Source organism: Myotis davidii, unplaced genomic scaffold (assembly GCF_000327345.1).
Source record: "Myotis davidii unplaced genomic scaffold, ASM32734v1 scaffold1523, whole genome shotgun sequence".
Lineage (NCBI taxonomy): Eukaryota > Metazoa > Chordata > Mammalia > Chiroptera > Vespertilionidae > Myotis > Myotis davidii.
The window spans coordinates 323,726-345,882 of NW_006294110.1; the positions used below are offsets into that span (position 1 = coordinate 323,726).

The window sequence follows — 22,157 nt, forward strand, 5'->3', positions numbered from 1 at the left end:
TTATAAAATAATCATAGCCTCTATTCTGAAAGTAGATAGAAAAATGGATAACTATTTAGTGTTATAATTTCTGTCTCTAAACTATAGTAATTATCTTAACAAACTCAATACAAAATTTATTTTATTTTGGCCATACTAATTTAGGCCAAAAGCACAATATCTAAAATATTTGAATATTTAAAAACACACCTATAATAGCCTAAACAGTCATTGCCTAAGGGGCATAAGTAAAAGCAGTTATTGTTTTTGTTTTATATATTTTATCAAACTCAGTGTAATTTGATTATTAAATGAACATGTGCCTTTTTTTTCAAATAGGGAAAATGGGGAGATTTTAAATAGTTCTAAGCAAAGTTCATGTGTGCTCATTAGGTATGCCAAGAAGTGAATCTTGATAATCCTACATGTTAAGATATAGTCAGTTTCCATGGCTATTTTAACCAGAGCTCTAAGAATTTAGAATGACATATATATCTAAAAGTAATCTAATAGAATATATTATTTTAGCTAAAAAGTAATTCTTACTCTATTTATAATGCTGAGCTATATAGAAAGAACTTACTAGCCTTCCCCTTAGTGAAGTATAACATATATAAATAGAACATTTAATGTCTGTTAGTTATATTTTCTCCCTTCTGTAAAATACAGTCGTATAGGTGGTAAAATCTATATGTCCAAGAATTACTTAAAAGCATACATTTGACAAAGAAAAACCCTTCTATAGAAAGGATAATTTGAAATATATGTTGCATATTTTATGGTTAATAGAGCTACAATTAGGAATAAGTCTAACATAAATGAGTATTTTAAAAATTATCTTTAATCGTAAAGGTTTCTTATATACAGCATTATTTGATGTATAACTCTACATATATTTCTGTATGAGCAGATCTTTTTCAAACCATTTGCTCATGTTTAGAAATATATTAGTATTTATTTTCCATCATAATTAGTTATAAATTATGAGGTGTTTTATCTATAAAGAAAAGCTCCATCATAATAGTAATAATATTCATTAATAAATAATTATATTAATAAAATACAAAAATTTTGAAGCAACAAGGAATTCATTCTATGGTAACTACAATCTCTGGGCTTGCTTTTTCATCCCTTATCTGTGGGCTACTCAACCAAAAGTTAATTATAATAATATTATTAGGATTCAAGAGCCAGCCATTTTCTCTCAGATATGGGTATTCTACAGGAGCTGTATTTCAGCTATAGAATTTGGGATATTAGAGGCTACCTCAAACTGATCGTAGAAAACGTAGATTAGGAGATGCTTAGTATCTCAATCTTAGGCTATCTCCCATCCAATTATTAACCAGGCCCTGAATAGACTTTGACCAGGCTTTGGTAAGTTTTATAAAATTGGCTCACATAGTAACCTTAGATGTATTGTGTATTTTACCATTTTTCTTTGTAGAAACAAAGAACATTTTTATATTGAAGGGATAAGGAAGGGCTTATGTGGTCAGTTTTATAGAAAGTTCTTTTAATCTATGGAACATGGAATAATAAATATTCTTATATGTACTATCTTGTTTGTAATACTTTAAAAGAAAAAAGGCATATTTGAATGCAACAATAATTAAAGTTATAATATTCAAAGATTTCATTGTTATAGCTAACCAAAACTGACATTTTGTTACATTTCTTAGGCAATTAAGTTGGAATATTCAAGGTTGGTTAGATTGGCCCAAGAAGATACCCCACCAGAAACAGATTATCGTCTGCATCACATAGTGGTCTACTTTATCCAGAACCAGGCGCCAAAGAAAATCATTGAGAAAACATTGCTGGAACAATTTGGAGATAGAAACCTGAGTTTTGATGAAAGGTAATTTAAAAATACAAAATACCTTATTCGTAGGCTCAAATTGTTATTTTTGTAGTTCCCAATGCAGTTTTTGAATGTTTATTTTACACGTACACAAAGACATTTCAATAAATACAGCACAAAATCTGGCTTTACTTAATTTGAACAGTTGCTTTGTAATTTTATCTATAGGTTATAATCATGACCTTTAAAAGCTTGAACTGAAAATAACTCATCGTTTCCATACATTGCAGTTGTGCGCTAAGCAATATAATGATACACAGAAGAGTGTACTGTAATCACTGCTTTGTGGGAGTCAATATTTTAAAGATAAAAATTTTTCAACCTTTATACTAAGGATATTTGGAGTCAGATAATTGGTTAAATTAATTTTAGTTTATAAAAAAAGTTTTCTCTTAGAAGTTCCTATAAAATTATTTACTAATATTAAAATTTTAAATTTAATCTAGTGAGAATGAATACTGTTTAAAAAAAGGTCTCAGTTAAAGATCAAAGTATTGGAAGTTATTTTAGAATACAGAAACATTTATGCTGTCTTGGAGTTCATTGTAATTGCATTTTAATTCTGAAATAAGTGATTACCCTTTTATGAAGTTTCAAAATACTTAATGAAAAATATGTTTAGCAGAGGAGAATATGAGGAGAAATGAACATCTAGTATTAATTCCTGCCTCACCATGTGTCTGAAATTTAGGATTAAGAGAAATAGTACAAGTAAATGATTTTGAACAATACCTAGTAGACACTGAATGCTCAGTGCGTGTTGGCTATTTCAGTTTTTGATAGAAGTATGGTTATCATTTATTTTGCTACATATGGCTACAAAGAGCTCTGAAGTATGATTATGACCCTTTTTATCTATCTGTTAATGCACATGTTCCAATAAACATATGCTACTGAATTTGGGGAAGAGATTTATGGAATAATCACATTGACTTTTTATTCTTTTGCAATTTTTTGTCCTGGCAACTGCAGATAGTCAATTTGTTTTAATAACCTAATTTGTGTTGTGCTTAAAAGACAGAGTATGTGCTAGCATGTGATAACTAAATATATTTTGTAAGGATTTCTGATCACAAATTTATTGGAATGTTTCCATTCTTAAAATGATAAGAATGTTTTGTATTCTTTGGTGCTATTTGCAAATAATGCTATTTGGGGGGAAATAAAATTTAATGTATCTTGAGCTAAATAAATACAAATTATTTTTAAAAGTATATTTTTATCTATGCAATCTTTATTAATAGACTATAATTTAAAAACCATAAGTATAACACAGTAAATTTGACTTAGAATCATTGATTTAGAATCATGCAGTCTTTTTTATGTACTTTGTAACCAACATTGATCTCAAAAAACACATTTTTTCTTAAGCTTATATGGGAGTTGTTTCCTCAGTAACAGTGGTTTTCATTTCTATATGTGTTGGGTAGTTTCATTTATTTAACACACATTTTTCAGTTTTATGGATTTGGCTTTTGATTTAGGAATATATACTTTTTTTTATTTTAAGGTGTCACAACATAATGAAAGTGGCTCAAGCCAAACTTGAAATGATAAGACCTGAAGAAGTAAACTTGGAGGAATATGAGGTAATGTGCTTTTTGAGAGGTCAAACTATAGACTGAGGAATTCTGTGGTTCACTGATCTTCCTTTCGTTTTAGCACAGTTAAGCACCTGAGAAAATGAGGCATACGGAGTGAAGTCATACCCACCAAAGATTTTTACAGCTAGCAGGTTACAACTTGGTTAACAGAACTTCCATTCTTAAATGCTATGCTTTACTGAAACCGTGCTGCATTTTTTCCCTTGTTTCACCACATGTTTTGGTGATGTTAGAAATTCATTTTAATCATTGAATCCCACATTTATTTGTCATTATTGGATGTTGTGCATATGAGAGTGTACACACAGTACTGAGATTGGGCTTGCAGTAATTTTATGCACAAAATTCTCTGTCTTAACTTTTGGCTTTAAAATTAATACCTTTTTTTTATTCACCAATTCAAATACCTAGTATTTATTCAGACTTTAAATTTATACTATATATGTTATATATTTTAATGTGTACATCATTAAATATAATGTTTATGATACATTATTCAGTAGTGTCTTTTAAAATTTACAAATCCAGTTAATTTTTAGTTGCTTTCATGAGTACCTTTGATTAATGTTTGGTCCCATTTACAAACTTAATTATTTTACATTCCCTTAAACAATTATTGTAATTCACCATATTATAACAGATAAAAGGAAAGCTACTGAAACACTCATTTTTGATGAAAACCCTTAGTTAACCTGGAATAAGAGATAAGTACTTTAATCTGCTAGAGTGCTTTGAAAAACAAAAAAAATTACAACAAATATATAGAATTGTAGACGTGGAAAGCTTGCTATTTGAGATTAGGAAAAGGGGATATCTGCTGTCACCACTCCTACTCAGAATGGTACTGAAATTTCAAGCTGGGCAGTAAGGCAACAAATATAAGCAAAAAGTAAAAGATATGAAAAGAAGCAATGAATTTATCATTGTTTTCAACTTTAGACCTAGATAATACAAACAAAATCTACAGATAAATTCAGTGGAACTAGTAAGAGCTTTGCAACATGCAAACCTGTGTCAAATATCAATTCGTTTATGCCAATAACAAATAATTAGAAATTGAAATTTTTAAAAATGGCACTATTTACATAAAATATCATCCAAAACTATGGGATACCTAGAAATAAGTTTAACAAAAGATATGCATGACTTTAGGAGTCATTAAAGAAGACCTAAATCAATGAATAATATGTATCATGTTAGGAAAACTTGGTATTATAAAGATGACAGTATTCTCCTAAATCAGTGGTTCTCAACCTTCCTAATGCTGTGACCCTTTAATACAGTTCCTCATGTTGTGGTGACCCCCAACCGTAAAATTATTTTCATTGCTACTTCATAACTGTAATTTTGCTACTGTTAGGAACCATAAATATCTTTTATGGAGGATGTATTTTCATTGTTACAAATTAAACATAATTAAAGCATAGTGATTAATCACAAAAACAATATGTAATTATATATGTGTTTTGCAATGGTCTTAGACGACCCCTGTGAAAGGGTCGTTCGACCCCCAAAGGGTTGTGACCCACAGGTTGAGAACCACTGTCCTAAATTGTTTATGGATTCATTACAGTTTCTATCAAACTTTTAGCAAGTCGTTTTAGGGAGTTTGCTATACCAATTCAAGAATTTTATGGAAATGCAAAGATTTCAACCTAGTCCTGGCATTCTTTTTTTTTCTAATATATTTTTATTGTTGATAGTATTACAGATAGCTCCCATTCCCCGCCCCCCTCTCTCCCCTCCTCCCAGCCCCTACCCATCCCTCCAAATCTTCACTACCCATGTCCATGGGCTATGCATGTAAGTATATTAGTTCTTTGGTTTATCTCTTCTCATCCCCCCAACCTTGAGGTATGCTTCGGATCTTATTTTTAATTTTTAATTTTTAATTCTTTGAGGAAACTCCATACAGTTTTCCATAATAACTGGACCAATCTGCATTCCCACCAGCAGTAAATGAGGGTTGCCTTTTCTCTATCCTCACCAGCCCTTGTTGTTTGATTTGCTGATGATAGTGACATTCTGACAGGTGTGAGGTGATATTTCATTGTAGTTTTAATTTGCATTTCTCTGATGATTAGTGACTTTGAGCATTTTTTCATATGTCTCTTCGCCATTTGTATGTCCTCTTTGGAGAAATGTTCAGCTCGTCTGCCCATTTTTTAATTGGATTGTTTGTCTTTTGTTGAGTTGTATGAGTACTTTATATATTTTGGATATTAACCCCTTATCAGATGTATCATTGGCAAATATGTTCTCCCATTCAGTGGGTTTCCTTTTCATTTTGATGGGTCAATTTCTGGGGTCTGTTCTGATCTGTTGGTCTATATGCCTGTCCTTGTGCCAATACCAGGCTATTTTGGTTGTAATGGCTTTGTAGTATAGTTTGATATTCGGTATTGTGATCCCTCCTACTTTGTTCTTCTTTCTCCAGATTGCTGCAGCTATTTGGGGTCTTTTATGGTTCCGTATAAACTTTTGGAGTATTTGTTATAGCTCTGTGAAGTATGCTGTTGGTATTTTAATAAAGATTGTGTTGAATCCTGTAGACTTCTTTGGATAGTATAGACATTTTAATTATGTTAATTCTTCCCGTTCATGAATATGGTATATCTTCCATTTGTTTATATCTTTCTTTATTTCTTTTTTCAATGTCCTATAGTTTTCCAATCACAGATCTTTTGGTTAAATTTATTCCTAGGTAATCTTATTTTTTTGTTATTGTTGCAATGGTAAATGGGATTTCTTTTTTAGTTTCTCTTTCTCATAGTTCATTATTGGTGTATAAAAATGACATCGTTTTGTGGATATTTATTTTTTATCCTGCTGTCTTGCTGCATTCATTTATTAAATCTAGTAGTTTCCTGATGAACATTCTTGAAGAACAACTAAGAAGGTTTATTCTAGTAGTAATGAAGACATGCTATCTTAACTATTATGTTTATAATAATATTAGAGACCTGCATAAAATTTGTGCACAGAGGCAGGGGGAGCCTTCAGCCCAGCTTGCACCCTCTCCAATCCTGTAGCCCTCGGGGGATGTCCAAGTCACAATCCGGGATCTCTGGCTCCTAACCGCTCACCTGCCTGATCCCCCTAACTGCTCTTCCATGCTGGCCTGATCCCCATAACTGCCCTCCCCTGCCAGCCTAATCCCCCTAACTGTTCTCTCCTGCCAGCCTGATCCCCCTAACTGCTCTCCCCTGACCACCTTGTCACCCCTATTAACTTTTTTTTAAATCTTATCCCCTTCACACACAATTGTATTTGACTTCCTTATTGGCTTCTCCCTCTCACACAATTTTTTATGTAACACTTTTCCTACTGACTCATCATTTATAAGCTTTTCCTTTCTCTTTATTTCCTACTTCTGTTCCATCATCCTTCTTCCCATCTTTCTCCTACCCTCCCCGCATTCCTTTTGCCTTAATCTTTACCCCTACCTTCCCTCCCCTTTTCCTTCTTCCCACCTTAAATTTTTTCTTCACTTCCTTCCTCGGACCTGCTTTGCTCTCTCCTCCATTTCTTCCATCTTCCATTCTCCTTTTAAGCTCTACTGGCTCCCCTTTAAAACTTTTCTTCCCTCTCTCTTTCTCTCTCATCCTACCTTTCCCATACATTCTTCTGTACTTATTTCCATTGTTTTAATACCTATCTATCTACCTGCCTAATTATTCACTGTCATTTATCTTTTTTCTTTTCTGACTCCTACTTTTATTTTTTTTTATTTTTTTGAAATATATTTTACTGAGTGGAAGGGAGAGGGACAGAGAGTCAGAAACATCAATGAGAGAGAAATATCAATCAGCTGCCTCATGCACACTCCCCCCTGGGAATATGCCCGCAACCAAAGTACATGCCCCTCACCGGAATCAAACCTGGGACCCCTGAGTCCGCAGGCCGACTCTCTATCCACTGAGCCAAACCGGTTAGGGCCTGACTCCTACTTTTAAAATCTGTCAGTAGACAACTATACTTGATTTTCATTATAGCTCCTACAGTTCTCTCATACATTCTCTTTCCTTCTTTAACTCTGCTGTTTACTGAGTCCTTTATAAAGTTCTTCCCTCCCTCCTTCCCTTCTTCCCCATCCTCCATGCCTCCCCACTCTGAGTCAGGGGAGGGTCCACCAGGCTGAGGCTGGTGTCCATTGCGGGGACCACTGTATTACGTACATGTGCGTGGCTTTTCTCCCGCTGCGTGCTGAAGGTGGGGACGCGGAGGCCTTTCCCATCCCCTGGCATGCCCGCTCCCATGCCTTGAGCAGCTCTCCATCCACTCCCATCCCAAATTCGCAGGCAACGGACATGCTTGCACAGGCACGGCCGGGGCTCAGCTTGCCCTTGGGGTGCGTTCCACCCAGGATGCGAGCCCCTGTCTGGGTCGGACCGGGCAGATGATAGATGGATGGCTGGAGAAAGCCATGGCGGCTTCCCTGTGGTGTGAGGGTTGCCTTTGGTCTCCATGGTGGTGGGGCCAGGTCCACGTGGCGGGAGAAGGCTTCAAGATTGTGCGCTTGGGAGGATCAATTGGTGTGCCGGACATCGCGGGGCCACCCTGTATGTCTGTGGCGGTGGGATCCTCACGTTGTTTACCCAGTGGCCCGTCCAGGTCTGGTGCCTTACCTCAATGTCCACTCTCTGTTGTCACGCCCAGGCCCTTCCTTCATGTTGGGTCCACACCCTCTGGATTTGCATGCGCGACCCCTCCCAGGATCACCACCAATGCTCGCACCCCCCAGTTGGTATCTCCTGGCCATGCCTTCTGCTGGTGGGTGTTGCCACTCAGTCCCCCCCACCTCAGGGGGGTTTGGTGGCGTCCTCAAGCAGAGCGCATTTGGACAGGGTGTGGTGCCAGGGGAAGGGAAACGAGCCTCACACAAGTTCCCCTGCTGCTGCGCATGCAGCCTGTTGAACAGTCATTACTATGATGCGGTAACGGACAATTTGCATATTACCTCTTTATTATAGAAATTAGCGTAAGACTGGGTATATAAGAATAATAAAGTATAATAGGGAATCTAGAGACATACAAATCAGTGAACATAGTATATATGCTAAAGATGGCAAGCAAATTGGTTGTTAAGTCTACGTCTGTCCCCAAAATTCAGGTTACAACTTAATTTTAAGTTGTGATTTGGTTCTGTAGTCCCTCCCCAAGGTTGCTTTATCAGATTGGATTCAGCATATTTTTATTCTGAAGATATCTTGTATTCTTTCTAATTTCAGAGTCATTACATTTTACAGGTATTCACATAACATGTTTTTGGATTTCTTAACATTTCACATATCTTTGTCTTGCTCTAAGTCAGGGATCAGCAAACATTGGCCTGCAAACCAAATGCAGTTCACCACCAATTTTTATAAATAAGTTTAATTGGAACACAGCCACTTGTTTGTGTATGTTTACACACTAGCCGCAGTTGACTGCAAATCCTAAAACATTTACTTTCTAGCCTTTTTTAGGGAACGAGTTTACCAACTCAAAACTTCTCAAGCAGTTCTTTAATGACAGTAGAGTAGCAATTTGAATACTTTCCCAAGAAGCTAACTTCATACTTGCAAACAAATTTTGCCTTAATTTGTTATTAAGATTTACTAGTAATTTAAAAAAACCTTAAAATTAAAAATTAAAATGATTTATATTCAGGGAGAATATAGTAGGCCAATAACAGGTTTATATGTTTCTTACTTTCATTTTCTTATAATAATCTACATTAATAAAAGAGAAAGATGCAAATTGACCATACCTTCACAACGCCCACCAGCCAATTAGGCATGTGTATGCAAATTAACCCAACAAAGATGGCGGATTAATTTGCATACACAGGTGCCAAGTGGCCAGAGGCAGGGCGGGTGACGCTTGCTTCATCACCATGGTGGCAACACAGGTGTTCTGCACTGCCCCAGCTGCTCCGGGCCTCTGGATAGCATGGGAAGGCAGAAAGGTGGCTCCAGGCTGGAGTGAAGGAGGAAAAGCAGCTCTGGCCTGAACAAAGGCAGTGCTGGCAGCCAGGGGAAGGAAGGCCCATTCTTGCACAAATCATCGTGCATCGGGCTTCTAGTGTCTATATTAGAGCTTTAACACTTTTATTATCAGTGTCTTTTTTAGCATACTCCTATATTGTATTTTAGTTATGGTTTTTCTTAATCAATTTTTATTAAATAAGAAAAAAATCATGATTTATATAGGATGTCAGTTTTGAGTGTGTTAGTCCTGCTACTTGCCCTACAATTGGCTTTTAGGAAGTAAGGCAGTGAAATGGGAAATGCGGCTATTCTTTTCACTGTGTTCAGATGAATAGACCATTCACATGCCACATTTAAAGTCAAATTCCACACAAATTTACAAAAAGTAAATGATCAAATAAACTTACTATGCTAAAACATTTTTTTCTTTTAGTTCCTTTAAATTCTGCATCAAATAATAGACTTCAGGCTTTGTTTCACATTAGAGTAGGAAATTCATTTACTTCCTACATTCAGTGTGATGTAGATGCAGGATGGGACAAAAGTAGGTTTGCAGTTGTTTATGGAAAATCACACAATAATAAATAAAAATAAAAGAATAAACTCAGTTTCACGTACTCAGAACTGTAAACCTACTTTTGCCCCACTCTATATTTTCATGTTTTTGTACTGAGGAATTTTTGAGAGATAACCAGATTGATTATCCTATCTTATATTTCTTATGTTTCTGATGAGATCTTTGTCATTTAATTTTTCATCAATGTCTAATCATTTTTATGTTTATTATTTTACTAATAGTCTTTGTCAGAAACTAAAGTCTTGATTTAGCTCTAGTTCATCTAAATTTTGAACCCTTTGCCTCTATTAATTCAAATAGTTATCAGCCCTGGCCGGCATGGCTCAGTTGGTTGAACATCATCCTGTGAGTGGAAAGGTAATGGGTTTGATCCTGATTCGGGCACATACCGATGTTTCTCTGTCTCTCTAAAATCAAATTTTTAAAAAACCCAAGTAGTTATTAGAATTGTGTATTACTTTATGAAGAGTTTTTATTGTAGTTTTCTTCTTGTATATACTTTTATATTTTCTTTCACTTACAGGAATGGCATCAGGATTATAGAAAATTCAGGGAAACAACCATGTATCTCATAATTGGACTAGAAAATTTTCAAAGAGAAAGGTAAGGAAAAGTGGACACAGCTGAAAAGAAGAGCTTAATTTTTGTATGTAATTCTATTCAGCTATTATCTTACATATAGAAAAGATTTTATTCACAATATATATATTTTTTTTTTAAATATATTTTATTGATTTTTTCCAGAGAGGAAGGGAGAGAGATAGAGAGTTAGAAACTATATTTTTAATAAATGTCTTCTTTTATAACAGTTTTAGATTTACAGGGAAATTGCACAGTTAATATACCCACACACAATGTATTTTTTATTTTAAATTAAATCTGTAAGGTTGGTATTAGTGTCTGGTTTTTATAAGCTCTGAAATACTATACCTGAAGCTTAGAATGACATAGGATTAGGTAGAAGCCAAAAGTTTGCTGGAAACCAGAAAAGCTGATAGCCCAGCACATGATATTTTTGTATTCCTTAACCTTCGGCCACCTGCCTTTTTCATATTCCTTCTGTCTGAGTCTAATTCTGACATCAAATCAAAGACAGTTTTTCCAATCTCTGCCTGAACTTTCAGGTACTCTAAAAAATAGAGCCGTAGAAAACTGATCTCTTGTCTTCTAAGTATTGTGACTGCAAACACATTTTAGATTGTTATTTTCATATAAATTGTAAATGATTTTAAAGACATTTCTACTTAACTATAATATTGGCATTTATTATTATTTTAATTGTTATGAAGAAGAAATGGTCATTGTTGATTTATTTAACACTACTGATTATTCACTAGTTTGCCTTGTTTCTCCACATATTTCTTAATTAACATATTTTACTGTGAACTTACTTGACTAGTGATTTGTTTTTTTAAATGCTGTAAATAGGCCAAACTGCAACCAAATAAAAGGTATATTGAATTCTTTCTCCCTTTCATTCCCCCTTTCTTTGTCTTTCCATACTGAAGTAATGGAACTATTTTTTCTTATATGATAACCTAGACCTTTACTTCTAGTGCTGTGATTTCCACCATGGTGGTCACCAGCCAGTGTAACAATTTAAATTAATAAAAACTTTAAAGCTAAAAATTTAGTTCCTCAGTCAGACTAGTCACATTTCGAATGTTCAGTGTCTACATGTGGTAACTACTGTATTGGCCAAGATATAAAACACTTCCATCTCTACAGAAATTTCTATTGGGCAGTGCTACTTTGTTTGGTGGACAGTGCACAAAGCTATTATTTTTACACATCACTTTGGATGCAAATTATTAAAGTCATGATTATTGTGTAGTTTATAAGATAATTTATGTCACATTGGTCAGTGAAATAGAAAACTATGTTGATTAATAGCTCTATTTTATGTTATTACTTTGGACACAACTTTATTTCTTTAATAGAAATATTTAAGTTCATATTAGTATTTCTTAGATTTGTAATGATATGGGAAAATATTAATATGATGTTATAATTCAATAGAGTGTCTAAGGCTAAAATGGCATTTTGCAGCTAAACTAAGCTGCTCTGGGCAATAACTTTGTCAAGGACACACAATTAACTGGGGAGATAAAAATTAAATAGAACCCCTGTATTCTTGTATAACTTAATGAAATCAGATAAGCACAAAAAGTATTATTCATTTATCTCATTCAGAATTAAAAAGATGAAACTGTCTCTTGCCAGCTCTCTGCATAGTATCTAGATCAGCTCTTTTTAGTTAACAACTGTTAGAGGTCTTTAAGATATAACTTAGAAATATGTTGAAATTTCATAATTTTCTTATCTCATATATATTTGTTCAAAAGTCAATATTCTAGTATAACAAATGTAAATTAAATTGGAAGGATCAACTGGAAAGTTAGTAATGGTGACAAGTAATGTTTATAGAATACTGTAAAAAGAAATGTCAATATTCTCACTTTACCAGTATATATAGCAGTTACCATAGCTAGCAGCATATAAAGTATTTCCAAAAGGTTCTGTCAAACTTTGTTTTTAATGAAAATACAACATTTGAAAGCTATGAATGGAATATTTACTGATGGGCCATTGTCAGTTCTGTGTAGTGAAGTACAATAATGTTTTTAGTAAACATAAATTTACAGTGGTATAAGGAGTATACGTAAAGACAAAGAGAGAGTCCACCAGGCTACACAGTCTATTTTATCTTAAATAAAAATGTGGTAATTGGACTGCTGATTTTTATTCTGATTGAAAACGTTTATAAAACTTTATTTTTTCCATTTTATTGAATTTATTGGAGTGACAATGGTTAAGAAAATTATACAGGTTTCAGGTGCAAAATTCCACAACATATCATCTGTACACTGTATTGTGTGTTTACCAAGCCAAGTCAAGTCTCCATCCATCACCATTTATCCCCTCTATATTCTCCACTACCTCCTCCCCCTGGCAGTCACCACATTGTAGTTGATAAAATATGGAACGAATTGTGCACTTCAGAAGAAAATTGGAACAAGGTCATGATTTCAGGGCTATTCTCAGAGAGGTGATTCAGATCTAAGAGGCCAGATTAGAGTGTCATTCAGGGGAGGCCTTTGTAACGGGAAATTTAACAGCTATAAAAGAAAAGGTAGATATGCCAGCAAACTGCTTCAACTTAGTGACATAAAACAACGTTTATTCTTATTATCACTTCTTTTCATAAGTAAAACAAAAAAATTTTAACTGAGATTGTATCTATATTATTTCAGAATAGTTTCATAATCTTGGGTTTTCTCAAAAACAAATTCCTAGAAGAAGCCATTTTTAGTAAATGTATAAAATGACATTTTTTTCTGACAGTTTCAGGGTATAATTTGATTTGTCACAAATGCATTAATTTCCCAGTAATTCTGTGCTTGAACATTAGAATATAGAATTGATCGTTTATATCTGAACACATGAAATTATATAATAAGCATTAACACTGTTTGGCAGTGTATCCTAGAGTTTTCTTTATAATATTTTACTTATTAGGATGTTCCAATTTTATGAATTAATCTATAGAAAGATATGTTATGATTGGACAAACTAACACAATGGAAATATCTTAAAATATCTTTACTATTTCAGTTTTACAAACATATATCTATGTATTTTTTCCTGTAGCATGTTAGAAGGGTAATTGTTTCATAGGCAGATATAACACTCGGTTTCCTCTCCTCCCTTTATTAACTAGTTTGAACTCCATCATTTCTAGATTTAATTAACAAAGTAATATTACTTGTATTAAATATAATAGAAGGCTACACTTCCAGCCTTTTATGTTAGTGTTTTCTTTTGTTTCTTTGCATCTTGCTAGAGTTCCCATGTTTTTCTCATCTCCCTTGGATATTATCCCCACAACATGAAGTTTTTTTCAGTGACTAGAACTGTTCCTGTGGCATAGAAAAAACCTGGCCAGATAGTCACTGAATGAACCAATGATGTGGTTAAAAAACAAAGTAACATTCTTTCTTCAAACAAAAATAACATTACATTAAACAAGTAGTTTATTGACTTTCACATGTCTTGGTTTTGAATCTAAATGAAAGACATCAGGAAAATAAATCACAAAGCAGACAAAAGCAACTACCTGGATTCATCAATTATGGTCTTTTCTCCCAGTTTTTGTTTGTTTTGTTTCATTTATTTGATTTTTTTGTATTTCACGTTTAAGACATAACTGTCTCATGTTTTCATATGTGCCTGTTTTTATTTTTTGTTATTTTTATTTTATTTTATATGCCTTTTTTTTAAAAGCAAGGCTCTCAGTCTTCCAATACATCAGATGATAGTTTTTATTATAATGTTGTTCTGGATAATCAAAATGTGTTTATTTAAATTTTTTTATAATTATAATTGGATTTTATGTGAAATACTAATGCTATCTGTTTCTTACAATTTTTAAGTTATATAGATTCCTTGCTGTTCCTTATCTGTGCCTATCAGAATAACAAAGAACTCTTGTCCAAAGGCCCATACAGAGGACATGATGAAGAGTTGATATCACATTATAGAAGAGAATGTTTACTTGTAAGTTAAATGTACATATTTGTTTACTTTATCTTTTTGTCTTACATTGAGCAAATTTTCCAGACTCATATATAACTGATTGACTATAAACTCTGATGGGGTAAGAATTTGATGATGTCTATAATCTGGGGTTACTCCCTTAAGAATGGGAGAATAGACTCAATTCTTTATCCCTTCTTTTTTATGGATCCTAAGTATTGCATGTGATAAACCATAAATGTTCTTGAAATGGGATCAGAATGATTACATTTTTATATTTAGATTTCTTCATCACTCTGCCATTCCCTTCTTGGTGGGAAAGGAGAGGCTGCATGGAATGTGAGTAATTAGTACTTAAGCCTCTCTCCAAGCTAAAAGTAAATTGCACAAGAATGATACAAGCTGTATGTGTGTCTGTATGAGAAATTTAACAACAAAGATGTGGACTCCTATCTCCCTCTGTCCCGTGGCTTTTCCGACTGGTTCAGTGTTTTGGGTTGCCAGGGGGCCCCCAAGTCCGTCTTCTGTACTGGGAGACTGCGCTCCAGAGCCCGCAGAGGAGCCCACCACTACGAAACAAAAACAAGAGCCTTCTTTAGAGTCAAAAGATAACTTCAAAGCAACACCACGGAATACTTGATGAGGAGCCCTATGGCAAAAACAATAGTACATAACTCTAGATTTTCTATCTTGTCTTAAAAACTTAGCTAAAATATAAATATGTTATTTTCACACATGAAGGTGACACTTGTGCCCCAGCAGGAGTGGGGCATGCCCTCGGAGGTATGTGCAAGTGTGCTGATCTGTGCAGAACAGCCCATTTAAGATGATATGGGAACCAGAATGCAGGCTGCAATTTAAAGAAGGGTTTTGGTGAAGCACAGAATGGGGAGAGCACTTACCTTGCCTTCCTGCTTTTCCTGCAGAGGCTTCAGCTTCTGCCACCCCTTGGCTTTAGGTCCCGACTTGAACCTGGGAAAACTGCAGAGTTTGGAGTTTTCTAAGCCATAGAAAAAGGAGTTAGTTTCAATGAAGGGGGAAAGGCAGCTGCACTTTGTTTTCTACTACTTTATTTCAAAGCATAATCACATGAAAAAAGTCATTTTCTATTGTGCAAAGTGTTCTGAGGCTGTTCTTACCATAGACCAAGGTATCTGAGGTCTTCCTTAGTGGTATCATTAAGAATATCAGAAAGTGTATAACCTTCTTTAACAATCTGAAATAAAGATCAAATACATAGGAGGTAAGCATCTTTGTAATAATAGCATAGGATTGTTTTGGGGGGGTATAAATTTACCTTTCAATAGTATTTGCATCTGCTCCTTGCATTTGCAACCAGTCTACAAACTCTTGATATATTCTCTGCCCACAAGACATCTGGGTTCTCTGTAGTAATTAGAAGTTTGTTTTATTGTATATATATATTTTTTTTAATATATTGTATTGATTTTTTACAGAGAGGAAGGGAGAGAGATAGAGAGCTAGAAACATCGATGAGAGAGAAACATGGATCAGCTGCCTCCTGCACATCTCCCACTGGGGATGCGCCTGCAACCCAGGTACACGCCCCTGACCGGAATCGAACCCGGGACCCTTCAGTCCACAAGCCGACGCTCTATCCACTGAACCAAACCGGTTTCGGCTGTTTTATTGATGTGTAACAATAAAACTTTAACAGTGACTAGGAAATAAACTATTCCAGAATGTAAAATAAAACAAATAATATAATCTTTATATTTGAAATTCAGCTTAACACTATGGTTATTTGAAATCATATTTATCATGCTATAAACATAAGATTTCAAACATAAGCCCTTAAATATTATAGCCCTTATTTTGCCTGGATTCCTTATCTATCTCTTACGTCTATATTTCTTATTCTTAAGGATTTCTCAGTTCTAGATTAGGGATCAGCGTACTTGGCCTGTACTCCAGCCTGTCACTTGTTTTTCTCAAGTTTCATTTGAAACATAACCATACTCATTTATAATTCATACTAGGGGCCCGGTGCACGAAATTCATGCACTGGCGCTGGGGGGCTGTCCCTCAGCCCAGCCTGCCCCCTCTCACATACTGGGAGCCCTCAGGGGATGTCCTACTGATGACTTAGGCCTGCTCCCTGCGCCCCTTGAGGAGCGGGCCTAAGCTGCAGTCTGGCCTACCTTTGTGGGAGGTGACCAGATTGAGCAGGGGAAGGCGCCACCCCCATCACCCCACTATTGCTGCCACTGCCAGCCGCCACAGCAGCCAAGTGGTTTTCATCAACACGGACTCCAGTCCCTTCACCATGAAAAAAGGACAATTTTCTTTAGGCATTTTCAAGATGTCTCTTTCATAGGATATGGCATTTCTTTTTTTCTTTTATTTTATCCTCATCTGAGGATATTTTTCCATTGATTTTTAGAGAGCATGGAAGAAAGATGGAAAGACAGAGAGAGACATCAATGTGAGAGGCACACTTCAATTGGTTGTCTCCTGCATGAGCTCTGAGCTGGGCCCCAGCCAGCTCAGAAAAGGTGTGTCCTCTGTAGTTCACACCGGTCGCCGGCTCGGCCCCTGCCCAGGCCTAATGCCTCTGGCCAAGGCTTTAGGCCTGGGCAGGGGCCCCCTCAGTTCCCATCACAGGCTCGGCCCTGCCTAGGAGCCCCTTGGCTCAGGCCCTTCCTAGGAGGTTCAGGGCCCACACGGAGGCCTACCTCGGAGTGACCTGGGTGCCGATGATATTCCCGGGACCCAGGCCACTGGGTGCCTACGTATGCAAATTAACCACCATCTTTGTTGGGTTAATTTGCATACTTATCCAATTGGCTGGTGGGTGTAGTGGAAAGACGGTCAGTTTGCATGTTTGTCTATTATTAGGTAAGATGTGGCTGCCTTTGTAAGACAATGGCATGGCTGAGTAATTGCAGCAGAAACAATATGGCCCTCAAGGCCTAAAATATTTCCTGTCTTGTTCTTCACCAAAAAAGCTTACCAGTCCCTGTACCACATCATAAGCGCCATGAGAGTTTTCTGTATTAATCACCTAAGTACTCCTGCATCTAAAACAGTTTCTGGCACATGTCATGAACTCAGTAAGAATTTTTTGAAGGGATAAATGAATTAATTGTTTACTTTCATATTTTTATATGAAGGAATATAGCTTTTCTTGTTCAATTGACATTTATAGAGAAATGATAGTTTTTCAAAATTAATATGGAGTTTGAATCTCTTTATTTTCAAAATTATTTTGAGTGCTTATTCAATTTTAGTACTGGGGGAAGTTCATCCCTGGAGAATAAATAAAAATTGGCCCCTGTAGCGATGATCAATATAAGCTAAACACAAATTTTAAAAGCATAACAACAATATTTTCCCCACTTCTTTTTCCTTTTATTTCTGTTGTTAATACACATAGCTTTTTCTAAGAGATTTTTCATGCTAGAATAGCTTGAGATTATTTTTCCTGATTGCCATTTTTTCTAATACCGTTTGTGAACATACTCATTATATCATCTTCAGTATTTATACTTACGGGTATTTTATTACATTAAAAAAGAAAACAAACCTGTTCTTTTTCTCATTGCATTAAGAAATTAAATGAGCAAGCTGCAGAACTGTTTGAATCTGGAGAGGATCGAGAAGTAAACAATGGTCTCATTATTATGAATGAGTTTATTGTCCCATTTTTGCCCTTATTATTGGTGGATGAAATGGAAGAGAAAGATATACTTGCTGTGGAAGATATGAGAAATCGATGGTGCTCTTATCTTGGACAAGAAATGGAATGTAAGTTTAAATAATGCTAGTGGACATCTAAGTTGGTTGGAATTAAAAGCAGTTCAAATTAATGTTATTTATTTGTATCATTTTTTATATTTTGTAATATTCACATTACTTTTTTCTTATTTACAAACGAAGCTATGAACTCATTGTCATTATCTTTTATCTGTTCCCTCAAGATGATAATTATTTTATATATTTTAAAATGAATCATCACTGGCCACTTCAAGTTAATAAATCATCTTAAAGATAATTTCACTCGCTCTCTATCCTTAGTTACCTCTACTTGTTTTTATTTGCAGCACACCTCCAAGAGAAGCTGACAGATTTTCTGCCAAAACTTCTCGATTGTTCTACGGAGATTAAAGGTTTCCAGGAGCCACCGAAGTTACCTTCATATTCCACACTTGAACTGTGCGAGAGATTTGCCCGAATCATGTTGTCCCTCAGTCGAACTCCTGCTGATGGAAGATAAACAGCACACACTTTCCCTAAACACACTGTGTAAACTTTTTTTTCAGTTCTTAACCCTTGCCTTCTTGTCACAAGGTTTGCTTGTTGCTGCTATAGTTTTTAACATTTTTTTATTTTAATGACTTCAAAATACAAAATGACTATACAGACTTTAGCTGGACTGCAAACAATAAAGCTGGGAATCGCATGGCTCTCAGACTTTGTCTTAGCCAGATCTCATGTATAATTACAAATCTGATTGATCGTATCATTGAAAAACCATGTTTTTGCCACCTTTCTCTTACAGTATTACTGCTTTTAGCTTTACCTACATTGTTCCATTGAGTCTGGATCCTTCCATGGCTACAGCCGTTTAAGTGTTCAGCACTGTGTACGATACATAACATTTGGTAGCTTGTAAATGGAATTAAAGAATAAAGTTTTATTTATGGCTACCTATGTGTTTGTAAGCAGGTATATTGTATATTAGTGTGTTATTTTAGTTATATAAATGAATTTTGGGGATTAAGAGTGGGTGATCAGTAATAAAGACTTTTTATTCTGCTCTAATGTTAGCACATTGGAAATTTACTAAATATTTGACAAATACATTTATATATATTTTTTCTAAGTAGTTAAACTTAATATGGCACCTAAACTTATTTTGAATTCAAATCAGGTTTTCACTGAAGTGAGTGACTAAGTCAACCACACTGAAACTTTTAACCTTTCTTAGATTAACCTTTTATTTTTTTATGTATTTACAAATAATATAGCAAGGTGATTATTTCAAAAGATACCAGAAAATATACTTGAATAAGGGCTATTTAATAGTGAAACTTATAAGAAATATGTATATGTATACATAATACATACACATGCACACATACACACATATTCTTTATAGTGGAAGACAATGTTTTGCATTACAGAATCATTCTATTTTTTTGTAAACTGTATATTACTTTAATTGAAAATGTTCTCTGCTAATCAGTGCTGTGAAATGAAGTTGCTGTTGTTGACCTAGAATTTGAGTATCTGACCTGCTTTTATTTACCACCTTTTTAATAAGGAAGAAGCTGTGGAACATTTTATAGATGGAACTTCTGTTTAAGATTAATGAAGTAACATTGTGAATTAAAATCAATGCTTTAAAGGTAATCATGTTACCAACAACCTATTTTTGAATTTATAAAATTTCTTTATGAACAATACTTTGTTAGCTTAGTAAAATATATCATTATACTGTGCGTATGTTTGTTACGGCGCCGCCAAAAGTGCTTTGTGTAAGTGCCTCTCACAAAAGATCCTGGACAGAGAGGAAAGGGGAATATGAAGTTGTTCTAGGATGCTCCTTACAAAGGTATCAGTATGCTGTTAAAGCATTAATGACAAGGACCTGGTACTGTTTCTTTCATAAGTATAGATTTTGCATATCGTAGCTATCCAAATGAGTTTTTATTCAGATTTTATATTCTTCACTTCAGCAGAATCTGTGTTCTGCATTGGTTTTCAAGTTCTGTCAAAACCTCAGAAAACTTTATATGAATTATCTAAGCTTTTCTAAATTATCTGCAGTATTTTATGATATTCTACCCTAACGGTAAAGTGATCTGTGTTTATGTGTCTAACTGACTACTGAGACACAACACACCCAAACACCAGGTGGAAATTTCTCCTTATATAAGCCACATCCAGAGAATCGTATGTGGCTCTTGTGCCGAAGGTAAGTTTTATTATTATGTTTACTTCATACTGAAAAGCCAGTTTATTTATTCCTAGTAATGAACCTGAAGTACTTATTTACAGAAGTGACCTTTTTCAAGAACTGGAGAAATTACTTGTTTTTATATCGGCTTTAATATTTAGGTCAGCAAAATTTCCTTACTTTATTTACTGGGTTAAATATAATATATAGGAAGTAATATAAAATTTGGAACTTCATAAAACTGTTGTCTGTGGCAGATTTTATTTTTATTTAAATGACTCTCATTTTGATTACTATAGTCCTCCCTTCCCATCCCCCAAAAATTATGTTTTGCAGTAATACAACACAGAATTCAAACAGATAGAACTTAAGACTTGTATGAATTTCTTATAAACACAGGACATAAGGAGACTGTAGTCATGAGTGAACCTCTGAGGCCCCGCTAATACTTTCTAGGTTCATTAAAGTACTATAATGACCATACACTGAATCAGTTCTCAAATCGTGATCTCAGACCAGCAGCTTCAGCAACGTCTGGGAACACGCTAGAACTGGAAATTCGTGAGTCCCACACCAGATTCCTGATTCAGAAGATCCTCAAGTGACCTGTGTTTTAACAAGTCCTTCAGATGATTCTGATCTGCTCAAGTCTGAGATCCACTGCACCTCAAGTCGATGCTTTTTAATTTCCATTTACTTGGGATCCCCTGTGTGTTGGAAGATTCTCATATTTCTCTCACTTGTAATTTCAAGGACATGACTAAAAATGATTTTGCTTAGTTTTAGGTTTGAGACTAAGGTGGATTTTCTCCTTTATCTGATTCTCTACAATGCCAGTGCCTTTGCTCTATAATTCAGAATTGTTGACTCTGCCTCTGGATCCCCCTGTCCTTTTCCAAAAGTACAATCACTCCGTTGCTTGGGGGAAGTTAATTTAAAAAAAGAATTTACATCATTAAACAAATTAAACACCATTTAATTTTATTCAAGTTATATGTATTACTTAGCTAGGCCTGCCAAAACAAAATACCATAGAATTGTGGCTTAAAAAACACATTTCCTCACAGTTCTGGAGTCTGGAAGTCCAAAGTCAAGGTGTTGACAGGTTTAGTTTCTCCTGGGGCCACTTCATGGCTTGTAGACAGCCTTCTCTCTTTGTGCATGCACATATTTCTGGGGTCCCTCTTATAAGGATACCAGTCATATTGGATTAGAGCCCCACCCTCATTTAATCTTAATTGTATATGGAGATACAGCCTTTAAAGAGGTAGTCACATTGTGGGTAAGGGCTTCAGCACATGAATTTGGCAGGGGGTAGGGGAAACACAATTTAGTCCATAGCAATATGTGATGACCCAGTTTATAGCTCCTTTCCAAAAACAGAAATACCATTTTCAGCCTCAAGATTATAGTTCTGTTCATACATCTACTTTTTTGTTTTCTAACTTACACTTCTCCAAAACCTATAGTAGATAGAACACGTACGTTAGAAAGTGCTCACAAAGCATTCATCTGATCAGTCAGTGTTTTTATTTTTTTAATTAAATCTTTATTGTTCAGATTATTACATTTGTTCCTCTTTCCCCCCCCCCATAACTCCCCTCCTCCCAGTTCCCGCCCCACCTTCCGCCCTCACTCTCCACCCACTGTCCTCATCCATAGGCGCACGATTTTTATTCAGTCTCTTCCCCCAGCCCACACA

At 35.1% G+C, this 22,157-nt stretch overlaps 1 protein-coding gene across 8 annotated transcripts in view; it reads left to right on the plus strand.

Annotated features, from left to right (window-relative positions):
- USP25 (ubiquitin specific peptidase 25) overlaps positions 1 to 21,405 on the plus strand; it is a 177,212-nt gene extending 155,807 nt beyond the window's left edge. For 4 of the 8 annotated variants that reach the window (XM_015566825.1, XM_015566820.1, XM_015566821.1 and 1 more), the window contains 6 exons: positions 1,662 to 1,840; positions 3,354 to 3,432; positions 10,520 to 10,599; positions 14,430 to 14,553; positions 18,105 to 18,300; positions 18,597 to 19,206. In XM_015566825.1, the coding sequence (XP_015422311.1) occupies positions 1,662 to 1,840; positions 3,354 to 3,432; positions 10,520 to 10,599; positions 14,430 to 14,553; positions 18,105 to 18,300; positions 18,597 to 18,769 (831 nt within the window). In that variant the 3' untranslated portion in view covers positions 18,770 to 19,206. Of the gene's footprint in view, positions 1 to 1,661; positions 1,841 to 3,353; positions 3,433 to 3,505; positions 3,530 to 10,519; positions 10,600 to 14,429; positions 14,554 to 14,814; positions 14,872 to 18,104; positions 18,301 to 18,596; positions 19,207 to 19,819 lie in introns of those variants that run through there. The other 4 variants (XM_015566819.1, XM_015566818.1, XM_015566823.1 and 1 more) reach the window with 4 other exon arrangements.
- The last annotated feature ends 752 nt before the right edge of the window (positions 21,406 to 22,157 follow it).